Here is a 24,827-nt window from a genome sequence, read left to right as displayed (position 1 = left end):
TCGCTGGAAAATCATTTCCCATTTGGAAAACAATAAGCGAAATATTACATGCAGGTGGCGTAAAAATTTCAGCTTTGGCTTTATATTCTATCGTAACCAAGAATTTCAATGGAATTTGGGAAGTTTTGGGACTGAAGGAAGACAATGAAGAAGTTCAGTGTGAAGACGATGATTTTGGACAGGAAAGCATTTCTGAATCCAGCAGTGTACATGATGATAATTCGGATGAAAATATTCACCAACCTGAGAAGCTTGAGTTTACCCTTTTTATAAGCTCTGATGAATACCAGAAAATCGCGATTGAAAAACAAAAAAATTATTCAATGGCTTTTAAATCCAATCTGTGGTCTCATACTATTTACAGACTGTTTTACGAAGAAACGAAGCTTCCGTGTGCCATTATGTTCAAACGTGCCCGCGTTACTCCCACGATGGAAACATTCGTTACCATTGAAGGGAGTTTTAAGGAATTCGATAGTAAATTTATTGGTAAAATTGAGAAAGAACCAGAAATACGTAAATCCGTCCCAGTGAAATGTGAGCTAGTGGGACTTTTCACCAGAAAACACACACGAAATTTAAAAAGGCCATTATCCGGTAGATTAAGAGATCAAGTCGTTTCGAAATTACGGGCTGAGAACATATCAGCAAGCTGCTTTAGAGATTCACTAGCAGGCGATTTGATGCGCCTTGGAGATCCAGAGCCTTGCGACATTCCTACAGGCAATATCCTAAGGGTCGCCACTCATGAAAAACGATCGAAAGAAAGAGGACATAAAGATCCAATTTTATCAATAGCGTTCATAATGCTGGGAGCCACTCCGTGGAATGACGTTATTCGTGATCTAAGTTATCGCAAATTTTGCGTTTTATACTGGGGGCCTATTCTTGTCTCGGTTACGACATAACGATTCCGCCTTATCACTTCGCCATACCGACATTCGAGATAACGACATTCGCTTGGAACCTTATTCTTGTCCCCCTGTCGCTATCAGAAATGTCGTAAAAACGAAAATACCGCCAGGCGAGTTGTGACGGCAACATCCGGTGACGTGCCCCTCTAATCGTCCAATACGAATCGCACTTATTTATTTATGTCGGCTGCTGTAATATTTTTGCGTTTGTTTACGTTTTCGCAGTTGTCATTTTTGTTCTTTGTTGGTAGTTTTTTTTAAAATAACATTGAGTCGCACCACAAAATTCTGCGGAAATCTAAAGGTTTTAATTTTAGAATACATGGAGGCTAATGAACGTTTCGTTAGCCGTAAGTTTGATGCAAACTGTACAAACGAGGCGTACAGTACACCGTGATGTGCATTAGTCTTGTCCAAAGGCTTAATGCTTGTTGTGGACCGTACTGGAGGTGCAGTAATTTTTTTGGAATAGAAATACTGTTACTTCTATTACTTATGCATAAATGTTCCAGAGTTTGGCTGACTGGAACTTCCCAAACTAGAACTAAGACAACTGAGGAAGGTTGAGCAAATGCTGGGCAGCTCTCGTTTATTGAGCGGCCTAGGGGGTACATTTGGCCACTACGAAGTACCAGAAGCTGGTTTTGGGGTAAGTATTCTTTCATGAATACATTTCATGGTAACATTTCTTGATTTTAACAACAGATAATTGAAGAAAATGGATGCGGCATTGGCTACTTTAGATCAAAGTCCCGCAGCTTCTTCAACAATGGCTCCTCCATATTCAGTCACTATCGCCCGTTCTTCTCCCACTGGCTCCCATTCCCGCAGATCTCCAAGATTTAATCATAGTTTACCAGTAGCGTCTGTGAGTTCTAACAATGAATATAAAGCCCCAGGAATGGAAGGTGTAGCTCCGTCTAGTGGAACTTTTGCACCTCTCGTTTTCAAAGGGAGACCTGGTTGTGGTAACCGTTTCCAGTTACTCTGATTTGCTTTGCCGGAAGTTTCTAGCTCGGCCAAAACACGCGGCCAATAATATCAATCCTTCCATTCCTGGGGCTTTATATTATTTGGTTCTAATCACTCCCAAGGTAAAAATATTTCTCCAGCGGCACGAGGTAAGTAGAAAATCATTTACTTTTAAAATATTTAAAATTTGGAAAAGATAATTTGGCTTAAACCGTTTAAAGGTCGCAACCAACAAAGGCAACAGGGCCATATGCGAGGGCTCAACAATTTCTTGAGAAAATAAATTCAAATCTTGATAAGCAAACTAAGATAATGGAAGATCAGTTGGAAACTTGGTGCCATATAGCTAGTTCTCAAAGGAGAATTTGTATTGTAAAAACTATTTGAGTTTCATATGCTTAGTTTTAAAACAAAGTAAGTGAAAAATTCAAATTTTTTATTTTTGAAGAATCTTTTACAATTTCACTAATAAAGTTTTGAAAAGAAAAATAGTTGTTTTTCTGTTACCTATACACCCTCATACTTACCTTTATATTGAGAAGTTAATACTCAAAACTTACCTTAGGAATGATCTCTAGAGTTCTTGGTTGCTAGGTAACTTTTTCCAAAGATATCTTGAAACCATTGATGCCTTGTATATGTGGGCATCATGAGTACGCCCAGGAAACTTGGCTTTGATATTCAAAATTACCAAATCACAATCGCAAAGCTATAAAAAAACTATGTAAATTTTTGAATGTATATGTATATTATTTATATATATATATAAATAAAGCTTACCAATTGCACGTTTAAGGAATGGTATCCTTTCCTGTTAATGTACAAATGTTCACGATAATTTGAATCTCGTGAATTTGGAGCAACATTTGCCATGTGCGTACAATCTATTGCAGCAATGGCCCCCGGGAAATCTGGTCTTCTCCATAAATCTATACGCATTGTTGAATTAATATTTATCTGCTATGAGAAGATTTGATAATTACCTCAACTTTGTGGCTTCCCTTTACTCAGTGGAAATTTTATCCATTTTGGCATTAAAATGCTATTTATTGCATCGGTTTCTTGATGCAGACAGCGACTGACCGTGGCCTGACTGACATCAAGAAACAAATCTTTGCCAACTAGCTGCTTTCTGGTAAGCACAAAATCGAACAGCCACTAACGCCTAATGAACCATATAATTATTAAAACGCTAATAATTACGAAATTTAATTCTTAAATTCATGGCTCACCTTTGAATCTACAGGGAGATCCGTAACTCTTACATTAGACGCGTTTGACTCTAACGTCGCTTTTAGATGCTCACAAATCTCTATTACTAAATACTTATCTAGGTGAAATAAACTTCTAAACTAATTTTCCGAAAGTTCAAAAGCTTTTGATCTATCTCTTAGAACTCTCTCCCACCCAAAACTCTTCGTTTCTTCCATTTCTGACAGACGCCAAAACTCAAAACATGCGAGCTGTAAAGCAGCCATTTTGAAAATACCGCGATTCGAAGCGAAAAATGACGTCATAACGACAAAGAAACGCGATTCCGACATCCCCAGCCCTGTCGTTATAATTCGCTGGCGATACGGCGATGTCGAAGTGAGTTTTGGAGACAAGAATACGGTCGATGTCGTTATGGCGATATTTTATCGATTCCGCCATAACGACATGCGTATCGCCAAGACAAGAATAGGCCCCCTGGTCCCAAAGCCAAATTCACGTATACCGCAATTATGTTAAAAACGCAAACAACTCAAAGATTATGATTGACGCCACTGGTAATGTTGTCAGCCGTCTTCCCAGATCGTGGGGTCAAAATGCAAAGAGCGGACACATATTTATTTACGAAATAACAGTCAGGGATACGCTTACAAATTTTCAATATTCCGTGTCGAATATGCTTTCAGAGAGCCACGACGCCATTTCTATCAACTACTGGTTTTGTCGTTGGTTAAAATCTGGTGCTATTACTCCTAAAGAAGTTGTTATGGATATGTCTCTTGCTTTACTAAATGCGGCTGCAAAACCTTTTGCAGAATGTGTTTCTCTAAGTGACTACTTGAGCCGCTGCGCAGACTTAGTGCTAGATAATAACAGTAACGTCAAGACACCGAATTGCTTTCTACGATGTGACGTGGCTCACGTCATGAAAACTATTTCTGATTTTCCAAGCTTACGTAAACAAAAACCTAAAGTTCGAATATTTTATTTGCGATGTTTTGGACAATTGTTGCAGTGCGTTGATATTATGGAAGCCAAAATGTTTTTAAAGTCTATTTTCACAGTAGCACTTAGCGAAACTGAAGGTAAGAGCCGAGTATGGACATCGTGTATGGTGCCAATATTTCAATCTTCCAGTCTGGTTGGAAGTAGTGCCAACGAAGAAAATAGCTTTATGCAATTAAGGCATCGGGTACTTATGGGAAGAGAGCCATTGCTTCGCGCAGACGAGTTTTTAAAGAAACTCATAAAAATAATCGACGGGAAAATGAAGTTAGCTGCTGCCAAAATCAACGATAAAGAAACTCTAGGTAATTTACTTTTGATAAGATGTTATCTACGAAATGAAAACGATTCCGAAACTACTAGAAGTACTTATTAACCTCCTGTACATTGATATTTTAGATTGTAATTCGCTTACAACAGTTTCGTCAAGCTCGAAAATATTTGATAGTTAAAATTAACTTAATGTCCAAATTTCTATGTTCAAGATTATAGAGAAGTTTCAACGCCTCGACGACATGAAAAAAACAAATTTGTCTGCGACGACTGCAAAATAGCCGTGATAGGTTCGTTAAAAATCTGTTTAACTATAACCGTGTACATAACAGTGGCGTAGCTAGAGATTCTGCCGCCCGGGGCAGGTCCCTGAGTTTGCCTACTCTGTCAATATACGCTAGATTTCAGGCCATCTCCTCAAAATATTTTGCTGGATAATTATGAAAATTGAATCAAATCGAGATTGAATCAAATCATGTATTCGAGAAAGTCGAATATTGAATAGAGTATCGAATCAAATTTAGAATGAAATTTAATAGAATATATCATGGAGAAATGGGGGTGGAGAGGAAGAGACGGCGTTTTCCTAGATCGAGCCCTTACGTGAGTCTACCACGAGTGGGTGGGAATAAGGGGGGAATCAAAAGAAGGAGGAAGGCGGTTTTCAAGATGACGGCTCCCAGCCAAAGCACACGCAAAAATTCGTAACCATCGAAACCGGAAGCCTTCAACTTGAAAACCGACCTACACAAAAGGAGTAGTTCCAAAATTTCACCCAGTGACACAAGTTGGGATCAAGCCGGTTTCTCTTGCTAACCACTCCGCCACCCCACCTTAATTTCCTTATTATATTACTTTTAGTGATACCAAAATCCAATTTAAAAGGCGTTTTCATTTAATTAATACTGAGGTTATAAAAATGATTTAAAATTAATTTTAAATAAACTCCAAATTGAAATTAAATTAATTAATATAAATGTGTCGTGACACTATACAGGAATCTGAGAACTTCAGATTCCGAAAAGCACTGGCTATGAAATCAATGGTCTTGGTCCGATGAGCCGTAGCCCATTGACTCGAATAAAGGACCAACCGATCGAAAGTTGAGAGTGAGAGAGATAGCGCGGTGTCGTTGAAAAATTGCCAGGGGTTTTAATTATAGTACGCGTCGATAATTTTGAGTAATTTTTGGCAGCGTACTATAATTCCAACTGCGTAGTATATAGTACGCTATTTTCCGATAATTTAACTCTGGCGTATTATTATGTACTATATTTTTCGATATTTGTCCTGATTCGCAAAGACAATTAGATGATCAATATTTGAATCATTTATATTGTCGCTAGCTCGCTCCGCTCAGGTTTTTGTCAAAAATACCCGTTGGGGTTTTGTGACGCCCTTGTTACCATTTACTACTTTTCGATCTGTTGATACTATTCCCCCTTTACACGTATAAAAAAAAACGGTTTTAACTTTCGAAAGGTTTGTCTTTTTTTTCGTGTCGAGAGTTTGTTGGTTGGTCTTCGGCCGATCGGAACTACACCAAATCAATGACTTGGCAAAAGCCAGTAGTTGAGTGCTTTTTCTCAATTTATTTATTATCCTACCTAAGACGATGCAAAATGGCAGGTCACGTATTAGTGAGCATTTCATAAAAAATATTTCAAATAAAAGAGTACAATGTTGCTTTCATAAGATTTTTTTTAATTAAAATTCAGAATCACCGTCTGACGTTGATAACGAGTCCGAAAATGACGATACGCCTTTTGATGTTATATCTATTCGCAGTCCAACTACAGTAATACATGTAGACGACATCACCTGTGAAGAGCCACCTAGCTGTTACCTCAAACCCTCAATTGCCAGCTCAAACCGTCTTAACATATTCTGGTTTTATTTGCGCTTGCGGACTGTTCCCAACCGGAGATGACGCACTCAAATGTTCTAAATGCCAGGTAATATATTCATATGTATACACACAGACAGGGTGTTCCCAAAATGGTGGTAGGATCGAGCGTCCACGGGATCGACAGTTTATTTTAATACGAAAATGTTCTATGACATTTTTTCGAACTAGGCCACCGTTTCGAAGTTACGAAATAATTCATGTATGGACGACCCCTTAATTTAACATTACTATCGTTTAACATATTTGTTTTACACTGCTTTTAAAAATAGATTCCAGTTCATGGCACGGAGCCGTGTTCATATTCAACTGACGGCTACGGCGAAAATAGAATTTGCTCAAAATGTTCCGAGCTTTCAAATCCATCGGAAAATGAGGAGGTCGAAAATTTGACCAACATACCTTCGAAAGCTACAACCACCCATTCGATAATAAATTTGGATATGGAGGAATCGACAAATCAAAATTTACCAACACTGCCCGTCTTCAAGTCCATCTTACCAAGTTTATGTTTTATTTGTGCCAGTGGAAATTTACCGCCATCAGACGGCGCTCACAAATGTTTGGAATGCCATGTGATATTTGTTTTTTTCTTTTTTTTTCAAAAAATTGTATTTAGAACGCAATCATTTATCTTTAGTTTACTCGAATTAGACTCCCGTACATGCCATAGAGCCTTGTTCATATTCAGCTGGCGGCGAAGAAGGCTACGGAGAAAAATGGCTCTGTAAACTATGCGCTCAATTACCCGAACGAAGTCGAGATATTCGAAAAGAGATGTCAGAAACCGAAAAGACCAAGAAAATCGCACCTTTCGGGCCACATCGAAATGACATCTATAGATTGGAATGACAGTGGAAGCGCTCTTCCCATCGGAGTACTAAGAAACGCTAATCTTTTGAAAGCTGTCAAAATAAAAAATGAAACCTACTCGATAACTAACACGTCTGCTTTCGACAGCGTATGCCAGGCTCTGTGCGTGGGCTTCCGCGATAGCACCCAAGTTAAGAGTATTGCCGAACGTTCGGAGCTTCCTTTGTGGAAGATGGTTCAATCAATTTCTCAGAGGAGTTAAATTTAATACTTACAAAGACAGAGTAAGAATCCTAAGCAATATCATAGCTACTGAAAATTTACATGAAAAAATTATTCGCATTGAACAATCCTTAGTGGAATTAGTTAAAAATCTTCTCAAAGACGATGAGAGCTGTTTTCTAGAAAAAAGCGTATGCATGTCGGCAACTTGCCCAAACAGGGAAAGGCAATTTAAGAGAGTTGTTATAGCTACTGAATGTACGACAAAGTCAATAGTATTACGACACTATAACTTTCAGGGGGGTTTTAGGGGAGTCGTGGAGATTGGAAGGGAGGGAAGATTCAAAAAGTTCCAATTGTAACCTTGAGAATCTGACCCACGCACTAAACTCGAGGGAAATTTTAATACTTATTTCCCCGTGCCGTATGTATCGAATTTATTTGTTCGGGATCCTTAGAGTCGGTATTGTTACAGAGTAGGTAAATGAAATCAATGGTAGTTATGCAAAAATATAAGTCTTCGTTTATTATTGGACTTGGTAACAATAGATTCAATTATGGTAATTATATAAACATTGGTAATTATTTGGAGATGATTAATGCTTAATGGCTATGGTGGGCTCTTTGGGGTGTATAATGACTATAGCAGGGGTAGCTTCGGTTGGGTAAGTAATTAAATAGATTGGCTATGGTTGGCCGAATCTTTAAGTTAAATTTATACAAAATACACTTTAGAATAAATAACAAAAGTATGGAAAAATAACAATAGTTAAAAAGTACTTATCGTTCTTCAAGTAACCGTCTTTAAACCAAGGAACGAACCGCACATAATTCTCTTCACCAAGAATTATCACGAAAAACCACGAATCCGACGCGAAATACCCGCACAAATACCGTTCACTTTAACCTTCACGTCGAACCGGGTCACCGGATGCTGTATACCACATCCTGATCAATAAAACTCAAGAAAAACTGCATATTGTCCAAAGCTGACTTGGCTTTATATACTAGATAAATAGATGACCCCTTATCTTATCGGGGTGTGTAATTAACTAAAAAAAGCTACGGGGCTGCCAGAATAGGCCAGAGAAACGAAATGAAACAAAAAACAATATATAAGTGGTCCCTAGATGGCTATACTGAGGGGAAAAAAAGATAACAAGTTGGCAAGCCAAAATATACCTCTCCTCGGAAGCATTGTCCCTAGTGGTATTAATTTCTCGAGATAACCCTCTAAGTTATATCTCCCCAATTCAGAGTTATTTACTAATAACGTAATCCTGGTTCAATCCCGCCCGGTATAAAATTTTAATTTGAATTATAATAATTGAAACGAAACAACCGAGATTAATTTGTTCAGAATATTATAAATTAAGTAGTTACAACAGTGAGTTAGACGAACTAGAACAACGCACAATTGAATTTAACCCTATTTACAGAAATTTTTTATCAGTTAAATGTAATACGAAGCAAACTTTAATAAAAGAAATATCTACAGAGGGTATTTGTATTTTTATCGCTTACGATATAACAACACAGAAAACCTTCTTTAAACCACTTCACACGAAAAAATGATAATTAAAGCCAACAATACCGCCCAAAAGCTCAACACAATCAAAATTAAAATACAACTAGCGGTATTAATTTCTCGAGATGACCCTCAAAGTTATATCTCCCCAATTCAGAGTTATTTACTAATAACGTAATCCCGGTTCAATCCCACCCGGTATAAAATTTTAATTTGAATTAAAATAATTGAGACGAAACAACCGAGATTAATTTATTCAGAATATTATAAATTAAGTAGTTACAACAGTGAGTTAGACGTACTAAAACAATGCACAATTGACTTTAACCCTATTTACGGTACAAGTTTAGCAGTTAAATATAATACGAAGCCAATTTTAATGAAAGAAATATCTACAGAGGGTATTTGTATTTTTGTCGCTTACGAAATACTTGCCGCATAGTTAACGCTCACTTTATTTCAACGTTCGCCCGATCAAGATACCGTAGATATCTGGTAGTGGACGACTCGTAGACTGTCGGAACCATCCTGTTGACGTTGTGACACATACCGCATGAAAAAGACCAAAACCGTCCAATTTCCAATATCATATAATGACTCGCACACCCAGGATATCAATGACTGCATTAGGAATCGTAGATATCCAAATATCCACACCACCAAACAACTTATTAACAAGAAGCGAAAAACTTACCATTCACAAAGCACAGAAAGCCACTTGACTAAACGTATATCAATAAATGACCGTAGAGGGAATAGTTAGGGTTCTTTATAAATAAACACAAACGAACCCAATTGATGAACTGCATTAAACATCTTAATCAGCCGAGAAAACGTTTAAAATAAATTACGACCGAGTTGAAAACCAGACCAACTCGATATGTTGTTAATAAATGAATTATTAAGTTTGAAAACCAATACGCTAAACCTAATAGATAAGAATATACGACTGAAAAAACTAAATAAATTACAAAAACTAACGGGTTCTACCCTTTATCTTATCTGCTGACTGCGCTAAAACAAGATTTGACCATTAAATATTTTGAAAATGCGACGTATACACTTTGAAGGTTCCGTCAAAAATTATCCTTTCCCAAACGTAAAGGTTCTCAAAACATTAATACACAAAAAATAAGTAAAAAGGTTAAATCTTCCACGAAATCTTGCTCTATTTCAATTAAACCAAAATTTCGTACTCTATTAAATACGCTTTCGATAAAGCTGAAGGTCTAATTTTCAATGAAACGTAATAAGTGTCGGTGGTTCTGTGGTAGAACGTCCGCCTGTCAAACAGGCGGTCTCGGGTTCGAAACCCGCCCGATGCGATCGCAAATTGATACTAAGACGAATACCGTGAACAATTGGTGGAAACCCTGCCGTTGGATGTTGAGAGGTAGCATTACACTCAGCACTCGGTCCGTCCCAAAAGTCAATAAGAAAGAGTTGGAGAGATACCACCCGTACATACAGACCACAAACTCAACACCCACAAACGTCATAATAATAACACAACATTACCACCCTACACATAAACATTACAATAGCGAAATATCCAAACCACTGAATTAAACCTGTCGTGACGGCGAGCGTTGACGAAAAAAAAACCACCAAACCAACCCCGACTGAAAATTAATCCGTTAACGCTCACCGTCCCACGGTGGTTTTGCAAACATGGTTTTTCGACTTTGTTCCCTAATTACTAGCAACTGCGAACGCAGAGATATCGAGAAACTGCGTACGCAGTGATTACACTTTGCACCGAAAATGCGAACGCGTTCGCAGGCCTGACAGACACACAGACCCACCCACAGACCCAGTCGTTGTATAACCCCTCCTAGGGGACTTTGTCCCCTCGGAGAGGTAACAAGTCGGCCCAGGCCGTAATATTAGTTCCACATCAGTGTATTAGAGTGGACAAACCTATACACCCTTAGTAGACATAGGTAGGCAAACTAATACAAACGCTTATTATCGTTTGATAAATAAATTGCCACCCTAAGTTAAAGAGTGGATGCCGCCCACCATCAGCTGACCCGGGTGGGCAAACTAATAAAAAAGCTGTTGAGCCCATTTGATTTCCTATTGTTTGATATAAAATTCACCATCCATTGTTAAAGAGTGGCCACCGCCCACCCTCATGAAATCAACTTTTTTTTTCGGTAACTCTCCCTTTACGGGGGTTGGTCAGAGGGGGCGGAAATTAACGGCACTGCGTGCGCGTCAAAGAGTTCTATCGAATGAGACCCACTGTTTTTTTTCGGTCATTCTCCCTTTAATAAGAAAGTGCCACACTTATTAATTACTTCTGACCATATACGGTTTCGATAAGAAAGTGCCCCACTTATTTATTATTTCTGGCCATACACGGTTTCGATAAGAAAGTGCCACACTTATTTATTACTTCTGGCCATACACGGTTTCGATAAGAAAGTGCACACTTATTTTTTACTTCTGACCTTTGCGACAGCTACGAGGTAGACCTCTCTGCAATCAGAGATCATATAATATTATATGCTCTCTGCTGCAATGTCTAACGGATCTATCTCTCCCGCCTTTACGGGCACTACTAGTTAACAATCTACTTGTACCGCTATTGAGTAAACGCAAAATTTCGTTCCGCTCCCCCCCCATGGAAGTAATGCGCCCCCCTATTGGGCGGGAACGAAACAAAAAGTGTTCTATAGTAAAAGTTTAAGCTATTCTCACGCATAGGACGGCGTAGCATAGTGGGTAAAATCTTCGGCTTTTGGAGATTACGCGGGCAGCAGCTATCTGCGTTCGAGTCCCGGCGCCGGCGGTAATTTAAATTATATTAATAAATTCTTTTTCGCAGCTCCATCTGCCGTGTTGTTGGTTTCCACACCAAACAAACAACAAACAACACACAACAAACAACAAACAACAAACTACAACAAACAACAAACAACACTTAACGACATTCCGTCCATAGCAATAGTCCCACTTCGATATATATATCTCGATGTGGAACTAAAAAGTAGAAAAATAACAAGATGATCACTCCCGAAAGTTAAAGGGTCGTGATAATAGCTAAACTCGAAGATTCATTTTGTACATATTTTTCGTCTATTTACGAAACCGAATGTGACGAATGCTCAAACATGAAATTTCCAATACACAATTATTCGTAGAAATTAAAAACTTTTCATCGGATCACAAATGTAACAAGTTGGCAAGCCAAAATATACCTCTCCTCGGAAGAATTGTCCCTAGTGGTATTAATTTCTCGAGATGACCCTTAAAGATATATCTCCGCAATTCAGAGTTATTTACTAAAAACGTAATCCCGGTTCAATCCCGCCCCGTATAAAATTTAATTTTAATTAAAATAATTGAGACGAAACAACAAAGTTTAATTTATTCATAATAATATAAATTAAGTAGTTACAACAGCGAGTTAGACGTACTAAAACAATGCACAATTGAATTTAATTCTATTTACAGTACAAGTTTATCAGTTAAATATAATACGAAGCCAATTTTAATCAAAGAAATATCTACAGAGGGTATTTGTATTTTTCTCGCTTACGAAATACTTGCCGCATTTTTAACGCTCATTTTATTTCAACACTCGCCCTTGATGAAGATACCGTAGAATAGCAATATATTCGACATCTGGTAGTGGACGACTCGTAGACTTCCTGTTGCCGATGTGACACATACCGCATGAAAAAGACCAATACCATCCAATTTCCAATATCATATAATGACTCGCACACCCAGGAAATCAATGACTGCATTAGAAATCGTAGATGTCCAAATATCCACACCAATAAAAAATGTATTAACAAGAAGCGAAAAACTTACCATCACAAAACACAGAAAGCCACTTGACTAAACCACAGCTCGTATATCTAATGACCGTAGACGGAATAGTTAGTGCGACACCTTACCATTAACAAACAGGAATTTTCGACGTTATTATCATGAAACCGGATAAGCTAAACAACACGACCTACTCACCTTAAAGTCTCCTCCAAAACTGGACGTTTTCGTGGAAACAATCACCCGTATTCTGCGCTTAAGGTAAGTTGAACGTCATCTTGACTAAGAGCTTTCATTGGGCGGCACGCTGATGGCCCCCACGTTTCAACCCTCTTGACTAAGAGACCTGATTAGCGGGAACAGATAGAGTTCGAGTGACGTAAATTGCAACTTCCGTCATGTTTTCCATAGACTCTCAACAGCACTCAAAAGTTTGAAATTTATTTAGTCTTTGCTATTTTCCGCCATTTTTTCAATTATTTCCTAAAATGCCTCTGGCTGGAGCTGTTGCTGTTATAGCTGCTGTTGCGGAATTAGGCTTAGCTGATAATGAAATTTATAGGAGGCAGCGACGAAATCCTTTCGAACTGCCGAATAGAGAGTTTTTAGCGCAATATCGGATGTCGAAAGGCGATGTACATAACTTGTGCGAAATATTAAGGCTTCATTTAGAATTGGACAAGCAGTATGTAAGCGCTTTAGTGATAACTGTAAAACAGGAAGTCCTAGCTGCTCTAATGTTTTATGGCTCTGGTTCGTTTCAACGAGTAGTAGCAAGTAGCTACGAAAATGGGATGAGCCAACCATCTGTCAGTAGGGCAATAGGAAGAGTATCTGAAGCCATTATAGCTAAAATGCCAAACATGTGTGCATTTCCCACACAACCAGAGTACGCTGAAGAAACCAAGGTACGTGCAAATGACTTTATTTAACATATAATACACAAATTTCAAGGTTTGGTTTTCAGAGGTCATTCTTGAGTAGGTGCGTGTTACCACACGTTCTTGGAGCGTTGGACTGTACACATGTCAATATAAAAGCACCGAAGGAAAATGCTGTTGAGTACCTTGACCGCAAGAACAATTATTCTATCAATGTACAAATAGTCTGCGATAATCATCTGAAAATTACCAACCTTGTTGCTGGCTGGCCAGGCTGCATCCATGACTCATTTATTTGGCGTCACTCGGGTATGTTCAGTGATTTCGTGCATAATAGAATGCCTGTGGGATATCTGCTTGGTGATAATGGGTATGGCTTGCAACCCTGTGTTATGACTCCATTTCTAAACCCTAACACTCCAAAAGAGGTTGAATTTAACAAACGCCACAAGCGAGGTATTACATAACTTTCGCCCAAATAGTACCCAAACATTTATGTCATTTTTTCAAAGGGAGGAACGTCATTGAACGGTTGAATGGTGTCCTGAAATCCAGATTTAGGTGCCTAGATGAGAGCGGAGGGTATCTGTGCTATGAGCCTGAAAAAGCCTGCCGTATCATTACAGCCTGCTGCTATTTACATAATTATTGCATAAGCAACAACGTTCAACATCCAGTCGCACCTGGTACAAAAACACAATCGATATCAAAGACAATTAAGTTAAATAAATTTATCCGCCTGTAGCCGATGTCAATGCTGATGTCCGAAGGATTGCGACTACACATGTAATGCCACGAGAATTGGTTGAAAGAGCAGAAGAAGGCAATCACTACCTGGATCAGGGGAGACTACTTAGACAGCAACTGGTGGAATTGTGCATTACAAGACCAAGGGTAACTTACCGCCTTTCAAAATCCAATCCATTTGAGTTATTTCATTTCCACACCACCCCGGAGGTAGAAATAATGGCGCGTTTTTGATAACGGGGTATCCCATCCCACCAATTGCGTGAAATGACACAATTGGGTTCAGTCCCCGGGCGTTTATAACCAGAAAAATGTTTATGGAGCAGGTTGCTGAGGAGGCTGCACCGGAACACCAGTAATTGAGGCAACTAGTTGACAGAAGGCATCTGTCTTCCTAGTGTCATTTTCAAGAAATTTCTTGAAATCTTCACCTCTTTCCGTGGAGCAGTCAGCCAGTGTTTTGAGGTGCGCATTAGTTTCCTCCAACTGCTGTGAAATGCGAGCAAGTTGAGGTGAATCCTGGCTCGAGTTGGATGCCAGCGTAGCAAGCGAATCCTTGATATCGCCAACATCTCTACAAATCTGCTTCTCAGCTTCCACGAAGTCGTCCATCGCACTACCCAGCATTTGTTTTAGGGTACGTTTCTTGGACTCTGGAAGTAGGAAAGGGTTAAGCTTCAAGCGGAAGTTTCCCTACCTACAACTGATGAAGGCCAAGCAGCCAGAAACTGATTTGAGGAAAGTGTTCTCAAATCAGTCTTGTAGGTGATATCAATATCGTTTCATCTCAGCAGGTAATTATCATGAACAAATGATAGATATTTGTTACTAATGGATTTTAACTTACCAGTGGATGCTGCTACTTTGTTGGTTGGAACCATCTCTCCATCGTGCTCAAAGACAGCTGATGCACTGGAGCTCAGATGACTTCCTTCCCCTTGTTCATTCAAAGTCGTGTCAGCAGAATGAACTACTTCACTGGACCCGGATTGGCAACTTATGTCGTTGGCCACCGCATTAAACAAATCCAGGAAGTTGGTGACTGCATAACCAGTACTGTCCCTGGATAAAGATGTTTTGTCAATTAAGTACTGTACATTCGAAGTGCAGGGAAAAACTTCAACTTGAATACGTACTGAGTTGCAAAATCCCCAAACTGCGCAGAGACGATGGTACTCCTGTGGAAGACATTCAAATATTACAAGGTGTTTCGATCTTTTGGAGAAAGATATTACTAGTCATTGCTGTGCGTTATTCATTGAAATAATGGGTTTTGTGGGGGTATGTGTTAAATAATGTTTCTATATTAATTTCTCGCATGTTTATTATTGTCTTTCATTTATTCGCTTTAATTTTTGCTTGTATTTTGATTCTGGAATATTGTGCATGTACTCTGCTTTTTTTTGACATCTGTTATGTTTTTGGTTGGCTTTTTTAATGACTTAACCTATTGTCTTTAACATATCGTTTAATTTTGGTACTCATTGTTACATTTTGGGCTACCTAAGTAGTTAGCTTTTTCATTGGAACTATGTATTGCTAAGCATGAATTGCATAATGGTAACCTATTGTTAATTAGTATATTTGGTATTTTTATTGTCGTACTCGTTACTTCCTGAAGGAACTGGTGTCTCTTGGGGAAGAGCGGAATCGATACTCCCTGGTATCCCTTTGTACGTGGCCTTAGCTACAAAAGGGCTAATGCGCTCCTCCGTTGGAGTCAATTTAGGCACATCGGATGAAGATCCTCCACCAGTTTCCCGCAACGTCACGGCAACTTTAGCAGCTTTGGTTCTGAATTCCTTTTTAAGGGTGCTCCATTTCCTCCTAATTTCTTCGGGCTGTCTGCTGTTATGACCAACGTCATTAACACAGTTGGTGATGGTATCCCATAATTCAGATTGAGCGGATGACAGAGCCCCTCCTTTATGGTTTCTTAATGCAGCAAACCTATCATCCTCCATCTTCGATAAAAGTACTTCAATTTCTTCATTACTGTATGTTTTATTTCTTGTCTTAGGCGGCATAGCAAATAGAAATAAAACAAATTTTTTTAATATCACAGCTGGAACTAAATCAGCAAAACTATTAAAAGAAGAAATTTGTATGTCATACCTGCTTTATATACAAAATATAATACCATAAATAGAAAGAAGAACCATTGTTTCATTTTAAAAGTTGTGTATTTCATTCTGTTTTAGTTGTATTATTATGATGTCATTGGATTAAATTAATGGCAATTGGATGAATATTAGCACCATTATTGAATGTAAATTCTAAATCCTGCTGCAACACGTGAAATTTCTAGTGTTTCCATATTTACGTAACAGGGGGTCGAAATAAATTTTTACAAGTATTTTGGTGTATAGCGGGGGGGGGGGGGGGGGGGCCTCACACCTGGCGCGCAATTTGAAAGTTACGAAAATAACAGATGATTTGCAGAGATGGCAGTCAAATTACGTTTGGAGGTCACGCTGTAGATGGCAGTCAAATCAAGGTCAAATAACGTTTGGAGGTCACCCTGTAGATGGCAGTCATATCAAGGTCAAATTACGTTTGGAGGTCACGATATAGATGGCAGTCAAATTACGTTTGGAGGTCACGCTGTAGATGGCAGTATTTGTTTTGGGCTTTTTTTCTCCAAATAGATGGCACTTTATTATGAGCTTTGAGTTATGCTCAAATAGATGGCAATGAAATATTTCTTCCGGCAACCGCGTAACATGTGACTTTGACTCATTCTGATCCCGCTAATCAGGTCTCTTAGTCAAGAGGGTTGAAACGTGGGGGCCATCAGCGTGCCGCCCAATGAAAGCTCTTAGTCAAGATGACGTTCAACTTACCTTAAGCGCAGAATACGGGTGAATATAATCTCAAAAAACCAAAGATAAAAATATAAGATCAAAGAATAGACCAAAAAACAACATTATCTCGATCAGGAAAAATAACATACGACCCTTCCTTTGCCTAAAACCCAGATACATATTAAATTAAAAAAGAGTATCCGAAAAAACTAAACCTACTGACAATTAAAGAGTTTAACAACGTCATTGAATAATATATTACAGATTTATAACCCAACGTAAAAGGAATCAGTAACACAGCGACAACGAATCAAAGTCCTAAAACCGCGCTCCCGGTTCAATTCCCGACGAAATTCACAAAAATTAAAAAACAAAGTTCAATAAAAAATATCCACAGATATTGTATTTATCCGTTTAGTAACAAAACCCGCCTTATCATAATGGTTCCTTTACTTTAATATTTTCCCTAAGGAAGTCAATGGTTCAGCGGTGAACTATCAGCATGGTAACAATGCGACCCGAGTTCAATTCCTGATCACGATCAAATTTTACATTAAAATACTTAAATATTTAATTAAATATAAGATTAATATAATTTATAAATATTTAATTAAATATAAGATTAATATAACTTATAAATATTTAATTAAAAATAAGATTAATATAACTTATAAATATTTAATTAAATATAAGATTAATATAATTTATAAATATTTAATTAAATAAAAGATTAATATAATTTATAAATATTTAATTAAATATAAGATTAATATAATTTATAAATATTTAATTAAATATAAGATTAATATAATTTATAAATATTTAATTAAATATAAGATTAATATAATTTATAAATATTTAATTAAATATAAGATTAATATAATTTATAAATAATTAATTAAATATAAGATTAATATAATTTATAAATATTTAATTAAATATAAGATTAATATAATTTATAAATATTTAATTAAATATAAGATTAATATAATTTATAAATATTTAATTAAATATAAGATTAATATAATTTATAAATAATTAATTAAATATAAGATTAATATAATTTATAAATAATTAATTAAATATAAGATTAATATAATTTATAAATATTTAATTAAATATAAGATTAATATTATTTATAAATATTTAATTAAATATAAGATTAATATTATTTATAAATATTTAATTAAAAATAAGATTATTATTATTTATAAATATTTAATTAAATATAAGATTAATATAATTTATAAATATTTAAAATGATGTAACGTTATAACTTTGTAAAGGACATTCGCCAAAGCTGATTAAAAAAAACAGTCTCTTAACAAGCGTTGGTGGCTGAATGGTTAGAATAAATCTCTTGCACGAGGCAGACCCTAATAAATCGCAAATTGATACTAAGACGAATACCGTGTACAGTTGGTGGAAACCCTGCCATTGGACGTTGAGAGGTTGCATAACACTCAGCACTCGGTCCGTCCTAAAATCATTAAGAAGTTGAAGAGAAAACGCCCGTACAAACCAACAAAGACAAACACAACAGACTCAACATAAACAAAATCAACCGGTTCAACACCCACAACCATCATAACATAAACACAACAAACTCAACACCCACAACCATCATAACATTCACACCCTACACATAAACATTACAATAATGAAATCTAAAATCCAACTGAGTTAAAACCGTCCCGACGGTGAGCGTTAACGAAGCAACACCATCCAAACCAAACCAACCGCAAATTTATCCGTTAACGCTCACCGTCGCATGGTGGTTTTGCCAACCCTTCGACAGTCCTAGCAACTGCGAACGCTGAAATCTCGAGAAACTGCGTACGCAATGATTCACCTTTGCACGGAAAATGCGAACGCGTTCGCAGGAGAGGTAAAAAGTCAATACATACTGAATTAGGAGCGATTCCTAAAGATTTTCAGTTAAACCAGAGCACTTTCAAACTTCGCGGTATTGTGGGCTATAGTGGAAAGAATTCCACAGGCGTACCTGATCACTATGTTTTTTACGCTCAAAGGCCAAATTGTAAGTGGGAAAAATATGATGATTTTCTAACCAAGCCAGTTGAGTATACATCCAAAGAAACGGTTTTTGCACACTTACTGTACCTGACTGCCGTATAATTGAAATTCTTTATTGTTATCAATGTATCTATCTTATTATAGATGTCCGTCAATAAATGACTGTGTAAAATCTATGGCAATATCTACACAAATGTTTTAAATAAGGTTTTATATGTGGAGCAAAACTAGCTAGATACGGAGCGAAATGGAGCAAAATTGGGCAATAATATGGTTTGTGTTTTAAGAAATTTTAGCTGCTTTTACATTTCATTAAGTTAGCCCGCTAATAATTGCATTTACTTCATACTCAACGCTTAGTAAGCTAGGGAATTTTTTAAAATAATTTAGAGGCAAACCACAATAGAGCAAAATTTAAATCTTACGGAGCAAGATGGAGCAAAATGGGAGCAATATTTTAGAATTGCAGAGTTTTCAGAATTTTCTAAAAACTGAATATCATTGATTTGGCCCGCAGATAAATAATTTAAGTTTCGTAATTAACACGGATGCAGAGCAAAATAGAGCAAAATTGGAGCAATAATATGGTTTGTATTTTAAGAAATTTTAACTGCTTTTACATTACATTAAGTTAGCACACTAATAATTGCATTTACTTCATACTCAGCGCTTAGTAAGCGAGGGAATTTTTTAAAATAATTAAGAGACAAACCACAATAGAGCAAAATTTCAATCTTACGGAGCAAAATTGGAGCAATATTTTAGAATTATAGATTTTTCAGAATTTTCTGAAACCTGAATATCATTGATTTGGCCCGCTAAAAATTAATTTAAGTTTCGTAATTAACACGTATGCAGAGCAAAACTAGATAGATACGGAGCAAATTAGAGTAAAATTGAAGTAATTATATGTTGTTGTATTAAGAAAATTTAACTGGTTTTTAGATTTCATTAAGTTAGCCCCTTAATTAAATGTTTTTACTTCATTCTCCACGCTTAGTATGCTAGCGAATTTCTGAAACCACTATAGAGCAAAATTTAAATCTTACGGAGCATAATCAAAGAGTATAAAAACTACGTAACCTAGAGATATAATGACGGTCGAAAGCAGTAAAGGTAGTTGTAGCAATCGGGGGGAAGGCACTCAGTGAATTTGCTCTTCAAATTTCGGTACCGCAGCGCCACTACGGCAGTTTTTAGTATAATAAATGATAATACCGGAGAAAAACGGCAGTTGCGGTGTTGAGTAGGTTCTAAATTTGGCATTTTGGATATTTAATTGTCTAAAATCTGTCAATTCAAAAAAGTGCCAGTAATTTGTTACTGTTTCGTGATTTTTGTAGTTAGTATTTGTTGATTTGTTGTTTCGGTGTTTATTTTCTAAAAGTGAAGATTAAGGCGTTTGTTCTCTAACGTTGCCAAGTCCTAAAGGTAGCCAAGTTCCTAAGGAATTTTCTAGAATGTTGAATGAGTATTTGTCTTTCAGTTATCTTCTATACTAAATCAAAATGAAGTATTGTCTATTTAAATCTTGTAAAAACAATTCTAAAAACATTACGAATTCCGGTATATTTTTTATACCTATACCTAAACCAACTACAGACTTAGCTAGGTGTAAGATGTGGCTTAAAGCTGCTGGTCGTAGTGATATGAAAGTGCAAAGTGTGTGTCGCTCCCACTATGTTTGTTCAAAGCATTTTGGTGGAAGCGCTGGAGCCACTAAAGAATTTCCAGATCCTATTCCCGAAGAACAGGTTAAGAAAGTATGTGGCTGGCTAGAATAAAGACTGATGGAGTTTTTTTTTATTTTACTTATTATTTCATTTAGAAATGTGTTCACGTAGACCATTCATATTGCAAAGCCACGCAAGGTGTTAATCGTACTACTGACTGTATTGATGAAATGAACCCAAATATTGTGCAAGAACTCCTTTTAAATGTAAAAACTTAGATTGGTTTGTGAATGTTGAATTTTTTAATGATTTTAATATTTCACAGGAATCAGAAGTCAAGAATACTGATATTGAAGTTATCAAAAATAAAATTTCATCAAATACTGAAAGTAACCCTACATTTTCACCAATTGAAGAAACCCTATCAATATCACCGATTGAAGAAACCGTATCAATATCACCGATGGAACAAACCCCATCAATTTCCCAGATTGAAAACTTGGCTAGAAATTATTTATCATATCACGCCGATAATTTTGCAACTTGCTCTTGGAATTTAATCGCTGAGGATCAATCCAAAAATTATGAATTGACATTTGTGAAAACAAAGAATGCTCCGTTTTCCATAAAAATCAAACACTCCTCTCTAGAATTGAATTTGTTAGTTTACGATGAAATTCTAAATAATGATCACGCTATATATGGATCTCAAAACTTAACTTTTGGAATGCACGTAACAAGTGTCAATGATTTACTGAAGATAATGTTAGAGCTGGAAAAATGGAATGTTTGTGAAGGAGTGAAAGGTGATTTGTTGAAACATTTTGAAACCAAACGCCTAAATACAGCTACTTATTGCGCGCTTAGTAAAGCCTTAAGATCAAAGAAATGTGAATTAATATTTAAAAGCCAACAGACGAAACTTTGTTCAACGTGCAGACAGGTAAAAAAGACCCTTAAAAAACGATTGAAGTATGACAAGGCTAATGAAAAGTTCAAAAATCAAACGAATAAAGGGCCAGCTAAAAATCGATGTGCAGCTTTAAGATTAAAGAATTTAGCTTTAAAAAAAAGGGTTAAATCTCTTGAAGAAAAGATTAGAGGCCTTATATTTAAGGACGGTGTGAAACTCGGTCCTGAGGAGTCGGAAGATTTTGATAAACTTTTAAAGGAAAATCCATTTCAATGTAAAAATACATTCCAGATGATTTTTCTCCGTGAACAATTAAAAATTCATCAATCAAACATTTCGAGACCAAGAAAATGGCACCCAGCCATCATTCAGTGTTGCTTGTATATAAAAGCTAAATCTCCTACCACTTATGAGGCACTGAAAGAAAATTTAGTTCTCCCATCAAAAGTAACTCTTCATAATTACTCTAAAGACTTAAGTGCAAAAAGTGGTTTCAATGAAGACGTGTTAAAAGAAATGAGAGAAAAAGTAAACATAGAAGTCTTAACCGGACATCAACAGTATTTCTCGTTAATATTAGATGAAATACATACTAAAGAAGACTTAATGTTTAATAGTGGCACCGGAGAACTTATTGGTTTTTGTAATTTAAATGATTACCGCAACACTTTTCATAAAGCAGAACGAAAATTTAACGGATCATATGATGATAAACCGACTTTGGCCAACAGTGTTTTGCAGTTAATGGTAAGAGGGATAACAACCAATTCTAAATTGCCGTTTGCATATTTTCCTGTGGCAAAGTTATCCGCGGATGATCTACATTCGATAGTGAGCGAAGCAATTGAACACCTTTCTGGCGCTGGATTTAAAATATTAACGGTGGTGTGCGATAAAGCCGGTGTTAATCAAAAAATGATTAAACTGTTTACGGAAAGTGAAAGGGTGAAAAATGGAGATAAAGTTGGATACCGAAGTGTCAATTACTTTAATGATTGTGAACCAATTTTTTTTATTTCTGATGTCTGCCACCTCATTAAAACGGTGCGAAACAATTTGGCTAATAGTGGCAAAAAAACTTTTTTGAAGAACAAAATGGAGAGATACATTAGATTGCTTAAAAAAAATAACAAATTAATGCTGTGGAAACATGTATATGATACTTTTCAAATTGATAAGCGTCAACTTTTAAGAAAAGCTCCCCGGGTAAATGCTGAACATGTAAAAAATACACCTTTCGGTGCTATGCGAGTTAAATTGGCGACACAAGTGTTATCTTCGACTTTTGCAAACGCAATGGAAGAACTTCTTACAGACCAAGCCTCGGAAACTGTCCAGTTTTTGAGGATATTTGATAAGTTCTTTGATATCTTCAATGTTTCGAACTTAACTGAGGGAAAACATGCAAGAAAACCGACTTTAGAGTGTAGATGATTGGCGGTTCAAAGTAAGTGTTCTAGTTCCTTGGTTAATGTTTATGGAATATTTTTGGTAACGAAATTCAAATATTTCAGTGGCTGGACGAAAGGTTTCTGAAGTATTTGTCTGAGTGGGAGGAAGAAATAGCTGCCCTTGAAGATAAATTAATTCCAGATGGATTAGGCAACGATAAATCAAGAATGCTAATGAGTAAAGAAACGCTGCTAGGCTTACGAATGACAGGTAATGAATTTAATTATCTAATTTTCAAAATAATCAATAACACTTCCATTTTTTTATAGTAAAATCAACCACAGAAGCTGTGAAATTTTTACTCAGAAAGGGGGCAGACTTCGTTCTCACCTCGCGCTTTAATCAAGATCCTTTGGAACGATATTTTGGGAAACAACGCTCGACAATTGGACATGGATCAAACCCAACAATATCTCAATATGGACAAAGTGAAAAAAGATTGAAGTTAATTGGTAGTTTTGCTTTGCACCCCAGAAATGGTAATTGTGAATTGAAAAGGAAACGTATTTCACGGAAAAATGAGGCCAGAAAGAGACTAAGAATGTAAATAATTTAATTTATTTAACATGAAGTAACAAATAAATTTTATTTGTTTAAAATAAAATATCTTAAAATAATGAATTATTTAATATGATAACTTAAATTTAAATAACTTACTATTTAAGTTGACTTCTTAAAGCATTAGTATTTAGGCTTTGTTTCTTCTCCATTTGAATTTCATTTTTGAATTTAGAAATGAAGGCTTTCAAATATGTATTCTGCAATGTCTTATACGCTAACTTTTGCGCCTTTACTGCGTCATCAGACTTATCTCCCCAAAGCTCAAACCAAGCTGCTTTTAATTCTTCACAATTATCAAGGGCTTCTAAAATAAAGCGATTCCGATTTTCATTCTCTTCCAGTATTTTCTGATCATTTATTTTGAAAAAAGGTTTAATAATTTGGACTGCCATTTTGAAAAAGCTGAAACCTCTTTCTGATAAATAAAGTAGTCCACCCCTATCTTGTTTTAATGACCATGAATGCTGGGCGAGTATTGAATCTTTAGGTTTTTGGTTGGAGCACATTTTTCTGGAAATCTTTGCAATCGTACAGAGCTATAATTTTGTTTATAATATTTCCACATACATGGTGTAATTGGCCATATTCAAAATTTTCAGGCTCTTCTGTCGAATTGTCAGCTTCTTGGTTTGGACATGAATTTAAAAATTTACATTGCAGTTCGTTGAAAAATCGAATTAAGAATGAATAGATGACAGTCTTTCGGTTCCTTATGTTAAGTTCGTTAAATGTTAAAATGTGTTGAAATGATAACTGCACTTCATTTATGAAATCTGTATCTCCCAGCAACAACTCTTTCTTCAAAACAAATCCATTAATATCGAAATTATAATTTTTGTCGCTAAAAACACCCAAGAATTCCAAACCGGTTGGCGTTAGATAAGTGATTTCTTTCAACCTTATTTCATCGTAACATTGAAGAACTTCTTTGCTTTTTCCTATTGAAAAAATCTTCTTCATTTTGGAAGTTTCCTTCAAAATTTCATTTAATTCTCTCAATAGCGTGTTTTCATTGTAAACAGCATTAAGTAGTTCTATATTAGTTAAGAGTATTAGCCTATTAGATTACATATTTATAGTTTAGTTTATACCATTTAATATAAATTATTTACCTTCTTTCGGCTTCTTTCT

The 24,827-nt window shown here is 36.3% G+C and overlaps 1 protein-coding gene across 1 annotated transcript; it reads left to right on the top strand.

Annotated features, from left to right (window-relative positions):
• The first annotated feature begins 20,340 nt into the window (after positions 1 to 20,340).
• On the top strand, positions 20,341 to 21,897 carry LOC149940396 (uncharacterized). Its single transcript, XM_090179229.1, has 4 exons — positions 20,341 to 20,860; positions 20,926 to 21,036; positions 21,096 to 21,713; positions 21,862 to 21,897. Exons 1-4 carry the CDS (start codon positions 20,606 to 20,608, stop codon positions 21,895 to 21,897), a joined length of 1,020 nt encoding a protein of 339 aa, XP_090035355.1. The 5' UTR covers positions 20,341 to 20,605.
• Positions 21,898 to 24,827: the final 2,930 nt, after the last annotated feature.

The sequence above is a fragment of the Leiobunum rupestre genome, chromosome 6 (assembly GCF_980474605.1).
Source record: "Leiobunum rupestre chromosome 6, qqLeiRupe1.1.hap1, whole genome shotgun sequence".
In the NCBI taxonomy this organism is placed as follows: domain Eukaryota; kingdom Metazoa; phylum Arthropoda; class Arachnida; order Opiliones; family Sclerosomatidae; genus Leiobunum; species Leiobunum rupestre.
Note: the sequence above shows the minus strand (reverse complement) of the source record. Positions and strands in the feature narration are given on the sequence as shown.